This window comes from Heterocephalus glaber, unplaced genomic scaffold (assembly GCF_053883595.1).
Source record: "Heterocephalus glaber isolate CG9 unplaced genomic scaffold, H.glaber_assembly_v1.0 deba00001760, whole genome shotgun sequence".
In the NCBI taxonomy this organism is placed as follows: domain Eukaryota; kingdom Metazoa; phylum Chordata; class Mammalia; order Rodentia; family Bathyergidae; genus Heterocephalus; species Heterocephalus glaber.
In genome coordinates, this window is record NW_028258457.1 from 8,440,377 (window position 1) to 8,458,448 (window position 18,072).

The 18,072-nt window shown below is 57.6% G+C and overlaps 1 protein-coding gene and 1 long non-coding RNA gene across 4 annotated transcripts in view; one reads left to right on the forward strand and one right to left on the reverse strand.

The window, feature by feature from the left end:
• The window catches only part of Pde4a (phosphodiesterase 4A), a 34,602-nt gene extending 22,462 nt beyond the window's left edge, over positions 1-12,140 (reverse strand). The window contains exons 1-2 of one of the 3 annotated variants that reach the window (XM_004865497.4): positions 11,964-12,140; positions 10,966-11,169 (exon numbers count right to left, since the gene is read on the reverse strand). In XM_004865497.4, coding sequence (XP_004865554.1) covers positions 10,966-11,169; positions 11,964-12,010 — 251 coding nt within the window. In that variant the 5' untranslated portion in view covers positions 12,011-12,140. Of the gene's footprint in view, positions 1-364; positions 646-8,134; positions 8,679-10,965; positions 11,170-11,963 lie in introns of those variants that run through there. The other 2 variants (XM_004865496.3, XM_021245080.2) reach the window with 2 other exon arrangements.
• Positions 781-17,883, forward strand: LOC110345931 (uncharacterized). Its single transcript, XR_015447564.1, has 4 exons — positions 781-5,230; positions 15,169-15,235; positions 16,788-16,906; positions 17,007-17,883. It is a non-coding gene; the product is annotated as an uncharacterized LOC110345931 (long non-coding RNA).
• Positions 17,884-18,072: the final 189 nt, after the last annotated feature.

The following is an 18,072-nucleotide window of genomic DNA, read 5'->3' on the forward strand; positions in this document are numbered from 1 at the left end:
AATCCCCGGAACCAGGCTGGCCCCATCTCATTAGCTGCTAGACTAAGACTCCTAGACTTGAAATCCTGTCTGTCGCAGGTCACCGGGCTTGGCAGGTCCTTCTCCATCCCCCAGCGTGACAGCAGCTTCAGGTCTGCACAGGAAGTGGGAAGGACCTGGCGTTTATTGAGTGCCTACTGCATACCCTATCAGATGTCTCCACGGCAACCCTGGGGGCAGGGATAATTTTTATCTCTCTCTTGTGGCGGAAGAGGAAAAGCAAGGTTGGAGAGAGCGCAAAACCACAGAGCCCCTCTACCTCCTCCCTGCTTACAGCAGGTGGCCCGAGAGGGCCTCGAACCCGCGACCGTGGGCACGCACTCACCTGGGCCCCGTCTGGCGGCCCAGATCCTGGAAGCCGCGGAGAAGCCGAAAGCGCCGGCGGAAAGTTGGGGACGCGGTGGCGAAGAAGACGGGCGAGGAGGGCGGCGATCGCGGGCGGCGGGGCGCGCGCCGGGCCGGGGGATCGGGCAGGAACGTGTCATCCTCGGTCGCCGCCAGCTGCAGCTCGGGGATACGACCCAAGCCACGCGGCCGCCGCGCCATGGCCTGGGCGGGCGGCCCACGGAGCCCGGCGGCGCAGCCCTGGGGCCCTCGGGCCGCACCCGCCCGGCCGCTGCCTCGGCCCTTCCGGCTTCGCAAAGGGGCCGCCCCCGGGGCGGGGCTCAGGGGCTTGGGGTGCCCACACAGCGGGGGCTGGGTTCCCCGCAGACCCCGGGCGCCGCCGCACAAAGCCTCAGACCGCCCTGTCAGCGCCGGAAGCGTCTCCTCAAACCCCAGCAGCCGCCCTTAAAATTTGGGGGTGGGCCCACAAACCCCCGAAGTGGCGGACAGGCTCCCAGACCCCAGGGCCACCCCACAGGGCCCTCTCCATTTCAGCAGGGCTCTGACTGTCCCTGAAATAGCCATCCGCACAACCCCGGGATACACCCCAGCCGCTGGGTTCACCCCACAGATCACAGACATGCTTTGAGGTACACTATCATAGTCCCCCAATGTCTCCATCTTCCTAGCTGCGTCCTCATTGTTTCTGAGACAACCTCAAAATCCCAGGGGTGTCTGGCTTGGTGGCACATGCCTGTAATCCCACCACTGGGAGGCTGAGGCAGGAGGATTTCCAAGAGTTTAAGGTCTGTTTGGGCTACAGAGTGAGTTCAAGACCAGCCTGGACTCCATAGTGAGACTCTGTTTCAAACAAAAACAAAAACAAACCCCGGAAGCCTCCAGTGCCCCAAGAATCCAACCTCCCCTCCGTGACAGATCCAGTCACACACACAGCTGGAGACAGTCTGAGGTCCCAGTGGTGACCCTCTGCAGAGCCAAGGTACCCAACCTTTCCTTTGCTAGCTGCCGGTTCCAGTGTCACAGGGTCCAGAGTCAGGTGGCCTGGGCTTCAGTCTGGTCTCTGGCGCTTCTTGGCCATTTGACTTTGAGCAAATCATTTCATTCCACTGGGCCTAAGTTTTGCCAGCTGTAATTTGGGTATAATAAGAACACTTGCCTCACAGAAGGGCACGCAAAAGTCTCAGAAGTGTCTGCATACAGTGAGCCCTCACTGAATGTTACCTCCCATTGTTGTTGTTTTTTTTTGGTACTGGAGATCGAACTCGGGTACTTGCGCTTGTACAGCAGGTGGCGAAACCACTGAGCTAAATCCCCGGCCCTAAGGGTTTTTTTTGTTTTTTTTTTTGAGGGGGATACAGTCTCGCTAAGCAGTTCGCTTGGGCTGGAACCCACTATGTACCCCGAGATGGCCTTGAACTCTTGGGGATTCTCCTGCCTCAGCATCCCGAGTGCTGGGGTGACAGGCCTGTACCATTGTACCTGGGTGTCCATGAAATGTTAATGTCTATGGAAACAGTGTGTGTAGAATTGGTTCTCCAGAGCTACTGATTTTACATTTCTGGATTCAAACAACAACAGATCAAAAATACAAAAAAGAAAAAAGTGTCTTAATCCTGAACAGGTACAAACTGATTTTTCTTGTCATTATCCCCTAAACAATACAGGGAAACAACTATGGACATAGCTGGGTGTGGTGGTGCATGCCTGTACTCCCAGAACCCAGGAGGCTGAGGCAGGAGGATTGCCAGGAATTTGAGGCCAGCCTGGACTACATAGTGAGTTCAAGGCCATGCTGAGGTACACAGCAAGACCCTTTGTCAAAAACAAAAACAGGGCTGGGGATTTAGCTCAGTGGCAGCTCACCAGCCTCAAAAGCATAAGGTCCTGAGTTCAATCCCTGGTACTAAAAGAAAAAGAAAAAACAACTATGTATATAGCACTGACATCTATAAGTCATCTAGTTATAAGTCATCTAGAGGTGATTTTAGGTAGATGGGAGAATGGGTGTGGGTTCTATGCAAATACGGTGCCTTCTTTTTTTTTTTTTTCTTCCCTGTGCCTTCTTATATAAAGAAACTAAGAAGCTAGGTGTGGTAGCCCATACCTGTCATCATAGCACTCCAGAGGCTGAGGCAGGAGAATTTCTATAAGGCGAGACCCTATCTCAGAAAAAAAACAGAACTTGAACATTCACAGATTTTGGTAAAAATCAATTTCCAGTGTGTGTACCAAGCGGCAGCTATATATCTACATTATACATAAGATTTAGGCCCGGGAATGCAGCCTACGCAATGCTCTTGGTTTGATGCTCAGTATTGGGAAAGAAAAAAAAAAGTGTCCTGTTGTTTTTGGTACTGGGGATCGAACTCAGGACTCTGTGCTTCTGAGGCAGGCATCGGCACCACTGAGCTAAATCCCCGGCCCTCTGTTTTGCTTCTTTGAGACAAAGTCTCACTATGCAGCCTAGGCTGGCTTTAATTTGAGATCTTCCTGCCTCAGCCTCCCAAGTGCTGGGATACAGGTGTGTGTTGCCATCCCAATCTTCCACTATCTTTTTTTTTTTTTCCTTTGGTACCAGGGATCGAACTTGGGACCTTCCGCTTGCAAGGCAGGTGGCAGAACCACTGAGCTAAATCCCTGGTCCCTGCCATGCCAATCTTTCAGATTCTTTGTAACTCTATCCTCAGCCATGTTCACCCCCTTGGCTGTGCTTGGCCTTGTTGAGAACACACAGTCCCCTGCCCTCCACCCTCTGGGGTTGGATGATCTTTGGTCCTGGGAAGCAACGCAGCTGTAGGCCTGGCCTCTACCCACTAGATGTCAGCAGCACCCTTTACTACGCCAGTCAAATGTCCCCAGCCACTGTCACAGGCCCCCTGCAAGTACAACTGCCCATGGGATCCCAGCCCCAGTCCCACCTTGGCCCCACGGTTTCTGTCCTGGGTGTCCTTATCCCCTGCCTGGCTGAGCCTCCTCTGTCCTGCTGTCCCTGAATTGTCTGACGCAGAGCAGCCCTGATGGACAGATCACTAACGGAGCAGAACTGAGTCCAGAGACTCCTGGAATCTTAGCCAGGAGGCGACACAGGCCCTTCATGCCTGTTTCCTTCCAGCCCAGGGACTTCCGTCCCTTCCTTAGGAAGCCAGCCTGAGCCCGTGACCCCTGAGCTCTCCATCACTTCCCTGCCTCAGTTCCTTCCATTCACCCCTCCCTTCCTCTGTGCTCCTGGTTCCCATTTCTACTGCAGGACCTTTGCACCGACCACTGTCTCTCCCACTCGCACCCTCTTCTATCAGATCCACACACAGCCTCCTCCTTCAGTTTATTTAGGTCTCTGCTCAAATGTCACCTCCTCAGAGAGGCCTTGCCTGACCTCAGGCTCCCTCTGTTCTTCATAGCCCACATGTCACCATCTATAATTATCGGGTGGCTTTATCTTTACTGCTATTTCTGCTTCACCCACTAGTCTGGGAATTGCAGGCAGCAGGACTAGATCTCTGAAATTCTGAGCTGCAGTCGGTCTCAAGCACGCTTTGATAGAATGAATGATCCTGTGACAGGTAAGGAAACTGAGGCTCTGGCAGGGAAAACCACAGAGCAAGCAAAGGGCAAAGGAATAGAAACAGTGAGGGAGATGCCCTTCAAAATTCTATCCTCGCCTGTCATTCCAGCACTCAGAGAGGCTGAGGCAGGATGACTGTAAGTTTGCACCCAGCCTGGGCAACTTAGAGACTTATTGAGATCCTGTTGCAAAATGAAAACTACAAATGGCTGGGAGTGGAGCTCAGTGTGAAGGCCCTGGGTTCACCTCCCAGTACTGGAGGAAACAAAACCTCCATCCTCAACCTGCCAGGCTGTGGATCCTCCAGGGCCAAGGCCCCAGTTTCATGTACCCGCGTCCCTGGCAGTCAGTCTGTCACCAGCGGAGACCAGGCTGAGTGTGCAGCTTGAGGGCAGCCTCGCGCGCTCTGCTCCCCGCTGAGCTGATGTCATCTGAGGAAGTGCTTTCTCCAAACAGCGCCTCAGGTGCTGCACACTCAGCCCTGGAAGGCTCACCGCAGCAGTGGGGATGGCTGAATATTTTTCAGCCTGGTTTTACTGATGAGGAAAAGGAGGCTCAGAGAGGCACACTGCCTGGATCCTGATCACACAGCAAGTCAGCCGGTTTGGCTACGGTCTGACCCTTACCCCTGCTCCAGACTGCAGGAGGGTTGTTTTGTTTTACGTACTGGGGACTTAACCCAGGGCCTTCACACTGAGCTATATCCGCACAGCTCCAACCTCCTGGTCCCTTTGTCTTGCTTTGTTTGAGACAGGGTCTTGCTATTAGTTCAGGCTGGCCTCCAACTGGCGGTGATCCTCCTCCCTCAGCCTCCTGAGTGCTGGGATGACAGGCGTGTGCCACTGTTCTCAGAACTGTGTTTTAATGCTAACTCTGCCCTTTCTGGCCGTGTGACCTTGCACAAGTCCCTACGCCTCCGTCTTCTGGGTAGGAGTCGACCAGGACGCTTGCAAGGAAGCGCGGGCGCGAAGACGTGTGGGTGGGGTGGCTGTCTTGGGGTGGAGGCTGGGGACAGCGATCGGGTCCCTCCCCGGGGAGCACGAGGACCGCCCCTCTCCGCAGCCTGCGGTCAGCCGGCCTGGCGCCCGCAACCGAGGCGCTCAATACGCATAAAATAATAATGCGGGGTGCGCGGCAGCGGCTCTGGCGGCGGCTCAGCGGCAGGTGACGACCCGGAGCGCTCGCAGGCTGTTACTTCCTCTCCGTCCAGCAGGGGGCGCGCGCGAGACCCGCAACACCCAGGCGTGGAGCAACGCAGGGGACAGGGGCGAGTGAGGACCCACGGTAAGACAGGCCACCTGCTAGAGATGGACCGGCGCCCGGCTCTTCCATCAGGTCCAGGGACTATCGCCCTGCGATGGCAAGGGTTTGAGGGGGCTACGGTGAGGGGCAGGCGTGCGCCAGCCCCGGCCCCGAGCCAGGCCCCCCTTTCCCCCTCCCAGTCCTCCTCGTCCATCTGCTTGACAGATCGTCGGCCGTGACTCAGCCCCGTGGGGCGCGCCAGGAATGCGGCCTCCTGCACCTCCAGGTCGGGCCCAGGGTGCAAATGCGTCTTGGATGAGGGTGAGGCCGTGTCCCCTCTCTGGGGGTCCCCATGGCTCAAGTCTAGGAGGCTGGCGGCCCTGTTTCTGGTGGCTGGATGAACTCCAAGGTGGGGAGCTGCTCTGGAGAACCCCCAGTCTGGAGAAATGAGGGTCCCTGAACTGTGGGTCCCCTGGCTCCTACTCAGAGAGCAGGGACAGGGCACCTGCCTCCCTCAGCCCACACTCCACCCATGGGTCCCAGCTGGAGGCCATACAGGCTCCCAGAGAAGCAGAAACTGGGGATGTGCGAGAGGTTCCTCTTTAAATCCCCACTCCGGAGAAGCAGTGTCCATCGGCATCCTGGGAGATAATCTACTCTGAACTCACTGTGTTAAGTCCTTCACACAAATCCAAGCTCACAAAACTCTCAAACTGCCCGGCAGGACCATGCCAACCACAGCCCCACTTTCCTGCCAGGAAATGGAGGCTCAGAGAGGGCAGGATGCTTAGGAAAAGACACACAGGCGCCAGGCAGACGTGACCTGGAATCTCAGCTCTGCAGTTTCCTGGCAGTATGAGCTTGGGGTGTGTGTGGGGGGGGGCGATATTTGCCCCTCTGGGCCCCAATTTTCTCATCTGTCCAACCAGGGTTCCCTACGGAGCACCTGCCATAAGTCCCTGGCAAGGAGCCTGAGACAAAGCCCTTAAGAGACAGATGCCACTAAAGCAATGATGATTATCACCACTCAGCCCCTGTCCCCTGAGAGCCACCACTGTGGAGACCAGGGTAGAGGAAATCCCTAGGGCCTTAAAAGGGAATGGAGCTCAGCTCCTCAGCAACCGCCCCTCCTCTCGGGACAGTGGCCTGAGCCCGTTTGGCTGCCTGCCCCAGGTCTTGGCATTTCCTGTTGATTTTAGCTTTGTTTTCCTTTGGCTCTGGCTCTTCTTAGGTTCTTTTGGGAAATATCAGACTGCGTGTGTTGGGTCGATGTCACTTGTTTCGTGGGGGTGCAGGACAGAGGTAGCTGCGGCTGGGGGCGGTCCCCAGAGAGACCTAGGAAAAAGAGGTCACAGCCCAGGGTCACCCTTGGGGACTTTGGGTAAGAAGCCCAAATCTGAGCACCCAAGTGACTTCCCAAGCAGCAGGCACTCGTGGATGAATTAAAATGTCAGTCACCCTCGTTATCGGGACACACACAGTCAGACCCTGGGGCGCCACCAGGGCAGGAAGGGTCTCTAAGAATGTCAGGTGGTGAGGGGACACCATTCTTTCAGGCATCCCAGGTGGACAGCAGGGACAGTCCCCAAGTCAGGGATCTGACTTTCAGACATGGAAACGGGGCGGATGAAAACATAGCCACTGGGTCTCACAGAATCCCAGGGAGCAGGGACAGTTTCGGGGACCCAACCACAATGCTCCAAGGAGGATTACACAGGACTGTGCGGCAGTCACTGCGTCTGTGGGGTACACACCGTCACCGTCAGCTTGTCCCTCAAACACAGACACCATCTCACAATTCCTGTCCTGGAGCACACATGGTCACACTCACTGTGTCCCACGAGGAAGGTCACCCTGTCACAGTCGAAGCATCGCTGGAGCACACACAGTCACTGTCACAACCACTGCTCCAGAAGCACGCAGTTCCTTGCCCCAGTCACCCTCCTGGGGTGCACACTGCCACCATGTCACAACCACACTGCCCTGGAAGCAGACAGTCACCCTGAAAGCACTGTGTTCCTGGAACACACGGTCGCTGTCATAATCACTGTGTGCCATGAGGACGCACAGTCACCCTGTGGCAGCCCCAGCACGGTGGGTCAAACAGGTCATGCTGTCACAATCGCTGTGCCTGGAGCCCAGAGCTACATGTCACAGTCACAGGACCCCAGCAGCCCAGGCAGAGCACATCGCCAGCCATGGTAGCTGCAGCTGGTCACACACTCATGGGCAAACTGAGGCGAGTGGCAGGACATGCTCAGAGCAACTCCAACAGTCCCCCAAGACACTATCCCTTGAAGAAGCAGAATTGGTCACCCTGTGCTGGGGCTGTGCACCTCGGGACTGTCCCCTGCTTCTGAGCTGCTCTGGAACCCTGCTCCTGGCCTGAGAGCAGGCTCCATCCTAACACACAGACCAGCACACTGCACCCCAGGGGCCCGCTGTATTCCTGATGCCCCTGCTGCAGGACAAGTCGCCAGTTCCCCCTCACAGAGGCCTGTACCCCCAGGAGGACGCCGAGAGTCCAGCCGGGAGCAAAGTGTGGACCCTTAGGAGTGCTCCCAGGACACCCCAAACACAGTGAATCCAGCCCTCAGTACGATGCCCCCAGGAAAGTCCCTCCAGGTGATACCCGTGTCCACTTACTGTCTGGCACCAACACCATCTAGGCTCCCGCAGCAGTGGACCCTTCCCCAACCCAGACCCTGTTAACCCCGAATGCACAATGGCGCCCCCTAGTTCTCCCTCAGGACTAGCATTAGTAGGTGCACAGGTAGAGACCCCTGTCCCCGACGCCCCCGGAGCTGAACTCCCCTCTTTCCGCCCCCGCAAGTCATACCGGCCCCACCCGAGTCACAGCGCCGCCCTGCGGCCGGCGGGACGCTCTGCGCCCTCCCTGCGCGTCCCCCCGGGCGCCCCTCGCGCATCAGCCGCCCCGAGTCTCACCGCCTGCCGCTGCCTCCGCCCGCGCCGCAGCTGCTTGTGCCGGTGCTGTGGAAGGACGAAGGCCAGGACATGCGGGTCGTGCGCAGGCCGGGCCGGTCGCTTGTGTCCACGGCGTCGGCGCGCTCTATGGGCCGGTGTGGCGGCCGCTCGGGGTCCGAGCGCTCCGCGCTGTCGGAGTAGCCGCGCTGCTGGATACGGATCGGGGTTCGCGGCTGCCGCCACAGGTGCTGAGGGGGCGGCTTGAGGGTGGCCTGGCCCTCCCGGGGCCCGGGCAGAGATAGAGACAGGCTCCTCTCCGAGGTGGCGGCCGGGGGCTCCATGGCGCCAGCCCCCCTAACCTGCGCCCCGGGGGGGCTCGGCCTTTCCAAGCTGCACCTTGCTCAGCTGCGCGCCAGCCGACGCGCCTGTAGCCCCGCGGGTGCGCCCGGCCTCAGTGGGGCCATGGCGCCCCGGGGACAGACCCGGGGGCGCTGCGGGCCGATCGCCCCCGGGCCGGGCGCCGTGGCTTCCTGTCCGCTCCTGGTGCTCGGCTCCTAGCCCGGCTGCGCTCTCCGCGTTCGGCGCCAGCCCCGACTCCCCCGCCCCGTCCCGCCCCTCCCCTCCCTGCCCCCCGCCCGCCGCGGCTGTCAGCGCCGCCCCTCTCCTCCTCCGTCCGGGCCAGTGGGGGGCAGCCACCCAAGGAGGGGGCCCCTCCCCGCCCACGCAGAGCCCCGCTCCCGGCGGGGAGGGGGCGCCGGCACTCAGCTCTCTCCGGAGCGCCCAGCCTCACAGCGGCGCGCACGGGCGCGAAGGAGTTAAACGGTTAATCCGATCGGCCAGAAGACACCGGACTGGTTGCCGGCGCGTTAGTCAGTCTGTCCATCACGGTGGGGGCGGAGCCGGGTGCTGGCGTGTCCTTGCCGCCACCCCGGGCCGGGGGAAGCTCCTGGGGAGGGGTCCCGGTGCCACGCGCAGGGTGCTTGCGGCAGGCAGTGGCGGGTTGCCGGGAATCGCCCGGCTGCGAGGCGGAGGATGGTGACGGTGCTCGTCCGGGGCGGGATGTGTGCGCACGTGGCCCCTTCCGAGGGCTGTCTGTGTTTTCCATGTTCTCGGGAAGTGTGTGTTCGCACGTGGTTGGCTGCTCCTGTCTGCCTGTTTCTCTGTGTTTTGCCGTGTGTGTGGATCTATGTGTCTGTGGGTGATAGCTGCGTGCGCACGTGCACTGCCTGTTTGGAAGGCGTGCGCGTCTCTGGGGTCTGATCTGGTGGCCTGGGGGCTGCGCTCTTCGATCCCACGCGCGTGGCTGTGCATTGTGTTCAGCGCGCGCTTGCAGAGTTGTGCACGAGATTCGGCCTCCGTCGTCTGACTGTGCTGTCAGAGTGGATCTGTGTGTGCCGGTGCCTCTTTGGGGTGCCTGTGGGGTAGGTTCCCGGTGTGGCTGCAGGAGGACGCCCTGTGGCGGATACCGCGGCTGCCCGCCCACGACTCTAAGTGTCGCTGTCTCTCCTAAAGCGCATCTGCAGGAGGTAAACTGAGGCAGGTTCCGGTGGCCGCGGGGTGCACCACCGTGCCCTTTTCAGAAGAGTAAACAGCCGAGCCTCCTCCCCGCGGCCCCCGCCGGCAGAACCCCCCTTCCGGCACCTAAATCGGGAGTCGCTGTGACTCACGCTCCCGCCTCCCCCAGCGCCGCGCCGAGCAAGCAAAGAGCGAGCAAGCGGGACCAGAGCGCGCCCCCATCCCCCGGGCAGCGGTGGAGCCCCGGGGCTGCACGGTGAGGGGACTCATGCGTCCCCGTGACCCCCCGAAACCCATCTTCATTCAGACCCGAAACCACTCAGGTGCGCGCTCCGGGGGCCAGGCCCGCACCCCCGTGCGCCCCCTCTCCCAGGCTTCCTGGGGCAGGCCGTGCTGTCTGCCACTGCCTTCCCCCCACCTCGCGCTGTTCTCTTTATAAAAAAAAAAAAAAAAGGGACCTTTCCGCTTCCAACCTCCACAGCCACTTTTCTCCCCGCCAGAGGGGGCTCCCGGGCGTGGGTGAACGCGGAGCAAGAACCGGCACCCCTATCAGCAGCCGCGGGGGTATCCCACAGGCCAGAAGTGTAGCCCTTTCTTTCCCCAAGGCTTCTAAGGGATCTCCAAGGCCGCGGGGCCTCCCTTGGTCATTTGAGGGTCCCGAGCTGGGCTGAATTCTACAAAGCTCAGTGCCTGGCCAGAGCTCTGGCTGGAGGGTGGGTATGGGGGAGGGGGGCTGCAGAAGGAAGGGACCAGGCAGTGGGCCAGGGCTGTCATTTGGAGCTGGGACTAGAGTCCTGAGATGGATCTGGCTGGACCTGAACCAAACAGAAGCTAGACAGATGGGGGAAGGGCCCAGGGAGGAATGACAGTCCCTTCTCCCTCCATCTGGAAGTGGGCCCTTGTATCGAGACCTAAGGGAGACCCTGGGTTTCACCAGTTGAGTTGTAGGGGGCCACGGAGGGAAGGGGATGACAATGGGGACTGCAGAGAGTGGCGGCCGGGGAGGGCAGCAGGCAGACCAGCAGCCAAGACCAGCTCCGCTGTTCGGCTTTTCTACTCATTCAAGGGCCAAGAGGGAGGGTGCCCTGGGAGGACCCCAGATTTCTGTACAGTCTCTTGCTGACCCAGGCAACTTGGAAAAAGAGGTTCCGGGAGGGAGGCTGCAAAGGAGCCTGGGGTGGAAGGGGGAGAGAAGTCACAGTCTCACACTTGACAGAGTTCTGAGTTTCAGCTACTTTTGCAAAACAGGGAGCCCAGAGCTGTCGACGGCAGGTGGCTGGTCCCTTTCCAGCTGGCCTTTAGCACCCCTCCCAGCTCCTGGATCCCTTCCTCCCTACCTGTGGGCCTCTGCCCTGGTGATGGAAATCCGCGGCGGGATCAGCAGTGGCAGTGTGGTGGGCCGTGGTGCCAGAGGGACACAAGGGTCCAAGGGCTCAGGATGGGCCCAGCCCAGGCGGGGACGGGATGAGAGACAGCGGCTAGGGCGATGGGAGTCTGCCCCCAGCATGTTGGGGCGGGGCCTCCAGAGTCTCCTGGGGCCTCTGCGGAGAGACACGGGCGGGATGGGGCGTGGCCTGGCCTGGCCTACAAAGACTGAACCCCTCCGCCAGGAACACCCCCACCCATATCCACCAGAGGGAGTAGCTAGCTGATGGGGGTATAGGGTATAGTCCCTGTATCCCCGACACGTGTGAGCCACCCCTTGAGGGCACCTTCCCACCCCTTGGGTCTGGGGGGGCCCCCTCTTGATTTCCAACCCTGAGTTCTGGGGCCTAACATCTCTACCTTCCATCATCCAAGTTCCCTCTAACATGTACATCACATTTTTAGGACGTCTTCCTAGGCTCCACATCCAAGCAGCCCCCTCTTGGCCTTAATGTTAGTGTTTCCCTCCTCCCCCCACATCTGGGACCCTCAAGATCTCACCCCAGTACCCTCCATTTTCTGGCTCAAATCTTCAAGGCTGAGACAGGAGGATCATCTCGAGTTCGAGGTCAGCCTGGCCTATATAGTGAGATCCTGTCTCAAGGACCAAAATCCTTTCCCCACTTGAGAAGCCCCATGAAAGACTCTTGTGCCTCCTACCCCAGGGCTGATCTGCACTGGAGGAGAGAAGTGGAGTCGAAGGAGTAAACTGAGGCCAAAAAAGGTTGACATGCTTCCTGGCCACTCAGAAAACAGTCTCCATCACCAGAGGGCGCTCGTCTCTGCCCTGCCCATTGCGGCTTTAGTCCCGCCCACGGAGGCCTAAACTCCACCCACTGCGCCCCAGCCCCACCCACTGTGGCTCCGCGCCACTTCAGCCCCGCCCCCAACAAGGCCCAGCATCTCGCACCTCGTTAGGATCCTGGCCACAGACAGGAAACTGGGACTCCTCTTCATCCCGTCAACCTAACGTGTCCATGTCTTGGGGTTTGCGGGAGCCGTGTCAGCCCAGGCCTGGGCCACCTGCAGGATCAAGCCATTAGCGCCCCAGGCCTCCCCCTGCCGGCCGGGTCTGGAACCGGTCCCACCTCTCGTCCCTGCCTCTCCCGGGGCGTGACGTCAGCGGGCGGCTGACGCGCGGCCTGCCAATGACGTGTCCGGCCGTTGTCAGGACGACGGCTGACGCACGGCGGAGCTCCGGGCAGCGTCAATGCCGGGCTCGGCCGCTTGGGGGCCGAGTCGCCCCAGCCCCCTCCTCCTCCCGGGGGCTTCCCCCAAGCGGGGATGCCACAGACTAGCCCGGGAGCTCCCCGAGCTGGCCGCGTGCTGCGCGTGGTCCGAGCCGGGGGCCGGAGGAAGCGTCTTCTCCGAGCTGTTGGGCTTTGGTGCCTAAACTCGAAATAACTTGGCTGTGCGGGGGCCGGGCGCAGAGAGACGGCGGCGGCTCTGGGCACAGATGGGGACGCGCGGAGACAGACAGGGCCGGTGGAAATAGAAACAGGGACACAGACGGAGCCTGCTGATGGCCGCTCTGCTGCACCGCCGCTTGTGAAAGCTTGGGGGAGGGACGGGCTGGCTCCTGTATCTTCGCACCAACCCAGGCTTGAAGATTCTGGGTGTGTGGCCTTGAGCCACTGACATTCTCTGGGCCTCAGTTTCCCCTCTGTGAAGATGGCTATGGAGCCCTTGTGAGAACGCAGCTGTCTGGCAATCAGTAAGTGCTTAATAAATGCTACTAACCTTGGAGCCCGTTGGAGCCTGTCAGGTCGCGTCCTTCCTCAGCTGGGGCCCCTCAATGGCTCTCACATCACTTAGAGGAAAAGTCAGTCTTGGACACTTGGCCTACATAGTCTTTGCCTGCAGCTCCAGGCATGTTGGGCAATTCAGGACACATCAGGCGTGCGTGCTGAGGCCTCAGGGCCTTTGCATATTCTGTTGCCAGCAACTGGAACTCCTTTGCCAAATTTCCACAGGTCCCTCACCTCCTTTCATCTCTGCTTGTATCTCTCCTCACTCTGCCCTCCTCCTGACCTATGCACGGACGCACGTGTGTATGTGTGTGAGCATGCGCATGCATGTGTGTGTGTGTATGCGTGTGTGCGTGTGTGTGCATTGCTGAGGATTAAGCCCAGGGCCTTTGCACTGAGCTACATTCTCAACCTTCTTTTTTTGTTTTTTTGTGTGTTTTTTTTTTGTTTTGGGGGGGTTGTGTGTGTGTGATTTTTTTGTTCGTGTGTGGGGGTTGTTTTGTTTTTTGGTACCAGGGATCTAACTTGGGTCCTTGTGCTTGCGCAGCAGGCGGCAAAACCACTAAGCTAAATCCCCAGCCCTGTGTGTGTGTTTTTAAGACAAGGTCTCACTATGTAGCTCAGGTTGGCCTCAAACTCATGGCAATCCTCCTGCTTCAGCCTCCCGAGTGCTGGGATAACAGGCATGTGCTACCATACCCGGCTAGCCCCCTGTTTTAAAATTTTAAGACAGTGTCTCCAAGCTGTGCGTGGTGGTACACTATGTCATGTGATCCTACCTCAGGCTCCCCAGTAGCTGGGACAACAAGCACACATTATTGTGCCCAGCTAGAAATTGTTGCAGACTACAGTTACCTACTGTGCTAGAGAACACTGGAACTACTTCCTAACTGTGCTTATATCTTTTTCCTGCCTTATTGCATAGCTGGGACCTGACTTCCATATCAGTTAGAAGTGAATCTCCCTGTATGGTGAAACGGTGCCCATTCATCATACCCCCTCCCCAGTCTCAAACAATGAGGGAGGGAAGGAGAGAAGGGAGAGGAGAGACAGAGAGAGAGCCAACCACCCCATGTGCAGATTGACAGATTTGCTTAGATGGGCAGAGAATGGCTGTGGGCTGCATGCCTACTATTCCATCTGCACAGCTGGGCAGAGTGGCACACATCTGTAATCCCAGCACTCCAGGAGGCTGAGGCAGGATCATGGGCCCAAGCCTAGCCTGGGCAACTTAGCAAGATCCTGTCTCCAAAATAAAAAATAGAAAAAAAAAGGGCCAGGGATTTAGCTCAGTGGTATCACCGCCTGTTGTGCAAGTGCAAGGACCCAAGTTCGATCCCTGGTACCAAAAAAAAAAAAAAAAGAAGGTCCTGGGTTCAATCCCCAGTACCCCCCGCCACACACACCCCTAGCTATTGCAGGATGGGGAAATCAGTAGGATCAGAAGTTCAAGGGCAGCCTGAGCTATTTAGTGAGGGGCTGTCTCAAAATAAAACCAAACAAGGCTGGGAATGTAGCTCAGTGGTAGAGCACTTGGCTAGCACAGATGAGGCCCTGGATTTAATACCCAGAACACTAGAAACAAAAACAACAAAACCAAAAAAAATCAAACCCTGCCCTGGCTCCAGAATTCTGCCCACAGACCTGCATTCAATCCTGCCTCACACCTCCTGGCTGTGTAACATTGGCCAAGTCACCCAGCATCTCTGGGCCTCAGTTTCCTGATCTATAAGACAGGGATACCATTCAGACCTACCTGTTGAGGTGGATGTGAGAATGAAGGGTGAAAGGAAGCAATGCATACTAAGTTCTGAGCACAGTGCCTGGTTCATAGGAGGTACTCACAAAAGGCCATCCTGGTAATAACAACAAATTATCATCACTATGGCCATTGTTTCTGGTTTTGGTATTTTGAGACCTGGTCTCAAAATGTAGTTCAGGCTGGCCTTGAACTATGTAACCCAAGCTGGCCTTGAACTCATGGTGATCCTCCTGCCTTGGCCTCCCAAGTCCTGGGATCACAGGTGTGCGCCACCACACCTGCCTTACTCTTACAATGTTGTCTCATAGGGAGCTATAGACAGGCTTGAGGGACAACACACGCAGGGAGACTCACCTCCTCCTCTGTCCTCCCCCACCCTCGGAGCCTCCTGCTGTCCCTCCCACTTAGAGCATAATCTGACCTCAGGGCCTTTCCACATGCTCTTCCTTCCATCTGTAAAACAAGTCTCAAATATCTCATTCTCTTCGTACTTCCTTGATGCTCCTTTCGTTCCATCTATTTGCTTTAAAATTATATTCTAACACCATTTGTCATTCACTTACTAGTTTAGTAATTATTGCCCATCTTTTTTGTTGTTGTCCTAGGGGTGGACCTGGGGGCCTTGTCATGCCAGCAAGTGTCCTACCACTGAGCCGCACCCGCTCTGATGAGGTAGGGATGTTGAACTCTTTCCTTCCATGCTGGACCCTGGGGGACCTAGGACCATGCTGGGATACAGTAGATGCTCAACTAATAGCTCTTGGATGAGTGAATGAATTTGTATAATTTATTTACCTTTGTTAGGTCTCTGCTCAAAGTCACCCCCTTCCCTGAGATGGGAACCTCCCTAATGCCGTCATTTTCAGCCCCTCTCTCAGCTTTATTTTTCTTCTATAATCTCATCTGTTGCTCCCTTCCCACCTTTTGTTTCACAGGGCCAGCGGGCGTTATGTCTCATTGCAGGCTGTAGCCAGGGCCAGCCTTGAACATACAACCTGTGCAGTCCCACCAGTCCCCAAGCTTGGGTTGATCTTCTACTGTTGCCTTTGTTTTCTGAAACACAGTGCCAGTATGTAGTCCACACTGGCCCCCAACTGCCTCAGCCTCCCAGGTGCTGAGGTTACAGGCGTGGGCTACCCCACACATCCAGCATATTTCTACCAGTTTTTGATCTGTTTTTGGTACCGGGGATCGAACTCTGGACTTTGTGCTTTCGAAACACATGGCGGAACCACTGAGCTAAATCCCCGGCCCCAGTTTTTGATCATTTTGATCAGCAACTGTGATTTTGTATTTAGTTGTATTTACTCTGGGTCTTTTTGGTTTTGGTTTGGTTTGATTTCTTGACACAGGGTCTTGCTATGTATCCCAGACTGGCCTTGAACTTGGATCCTCCTGCCTCAGCCTCCTGACTGCTGGGATTACAGGTGTTCATCACCATGCCGCACAAGCCCTCAGTCTTATAAGTGCTGTAGCAAGTCCTGGTTATGTCCCAGGTGCCGGGAGAGGGTAGGTGCTCTGAGATTATGGAATGAAGGAGTGGACAGCACAGGAGCCCCAAAGGCCAGGGCACAGGCAGAGACACCCACCCCCCGCTCAGGCAAACGTGCACCTTCACAGAAATCAGCCTGGGTGGAAACCCAGGTGAGGGAGGTAGGGCCTCAGGAACTGGGTGCAGGAGTGGCCCTAAGCCTGTCTTCTCCTGTGGATGGAAGCTGGCTGGGGCTGGGGGCTGGATGGCGGAGCAGACTCAGGACGAGGGAGGCTTCTTCCCCCTAACTCAGCCCACAGGGAACGTTGTTCACACTGAGACCTGGAACATATACACCCACCCAAGCTCCAGGCCTGGGGGGTATGTGCGCGCACACACGCACAGGCAGAGGCATGCGTGAGGCTTCCTACTTGGCTTGAAGGTGGAACTTCCTCTGACCCTTAATGGTACATTGTTGAGATCTGATCAGAGCTGCAAGAGTAACAGAGTAGCCTAGTGTCAAATATCAGGTTAAGCTTCTGTATGGTTACAGTGCCCAGCTGACCTCAAACTATCATCCCCCCAAGTGCTAGAATTACAGGTGTGTGCCTCCACACCTGGCCAGCCTTACCTACTTTTATATAAAAGGTGACACTTGGGGACTCACTGGACTCTTATGTAAAATGGGAAGGGACTCAGTTGCTTCACGATAAGCCTCTTTCCTGATCTCAAATTCTCTGGATCTACTTTCAGTGGAATCCCCTCTTTAAATCACTGGAGATTTATTGAGCACCTACTATGTGCCTGGCACTATCCTAGACCTGATCCTGCCCTCACTGAGCTCAAACTAAAGGAAGAAGGTAGACAAAAAGGTAGAGATTTCATGTACTCTTGAGCGCTCTCCCACTAGGTTTTCAGTTTGAAATCACCAGGGCTATTTTGTTTATCCAGTGATCTCCCTTCCCTCCCCAGCCAGGCTCTGGGACACCCTGCTGGTCTGATTGGTTGCTGCAGCCCTGGGAACTCTGGACATAGCCTGGCATAGGTAGCAACTACTGGGGGAATACGCATGAAATAAGCTAAAAAACAGATAAATGAAGTCAAGGTAAGCTTGGCACATATGACCTCGCCAAATTCTCAATGTGTCCTTCATTGGTCCCTTAGCAGACGGGGAAACTGAGGCCCAGGAAGGCAAAGCGGCTTGCGGGGGGGGGAGGGGCTCCCCCGCAGCTAAGTGGCAGAGATGAACTGATGGGGGATCCGGGGATGGGAGACACTGGGATCGTACAGTTACTCGGGGTCCCCACTGGCGACGCAGCACTGGCAGAATTAGGGAATGTTGGGCGCGCACAGAGGAAGCTTTCTGCTCCCGTCCCCAGGTCAGGGGGCTGAGGCTCTGGGGACCCCGTTTTTCGGGTGTCAGGCAGCTCTAGTTCGAAAGAGGGGAGAAACACTAGCTTTTAATAGGGTCTCTCCAGCATCCCAAACCACCCCCCTCCCTGACCCAAGCCAAACAGAGCGGCTGAAGCCCTCAAAGAGCAAACTGGGATGGGGGGAACCCAGTTTTCCTGGGGAGTAGGGCAAGCCCCATTCCTTGATCCCCTCCCTCCTCGGCGCGGGGCCCCCTTCCCACCACAGCTCGCAGCCCAAAGCTTACCTCGCAAGGGGGCTGGGGAGGGGATGCCCCACCCTCTATGGCCGGAGTGGGGGGAAACAGGGGTGTCCAGACCCTTTGTTTGCTGGTGAGTGTGCGTGTGTGTGAATGTGTGTGAGCGATTGAGAGACCCGCCGGGTGCAGGTCCGCGAACGCGCGTGCCCGGGCCTTGACGGCCACTGAAATTACGGGACTCCGGGGCTGGAGGGGGAGGGGGAGGGGAGGGCGGGAGAGGGGGACTCCCTCGCCCCCCCACTCTCCGCTTGAATGGAGCACGAGGGGGAGGGGCGACCTCGGAAGGGCGCTTTTGTCTGGATGGCCCCTCCCCCTCCCCGGCCGGGGAATCCCTTCTCCAAGCAGAATCTTTTTGTCCTTCCCTCCAGA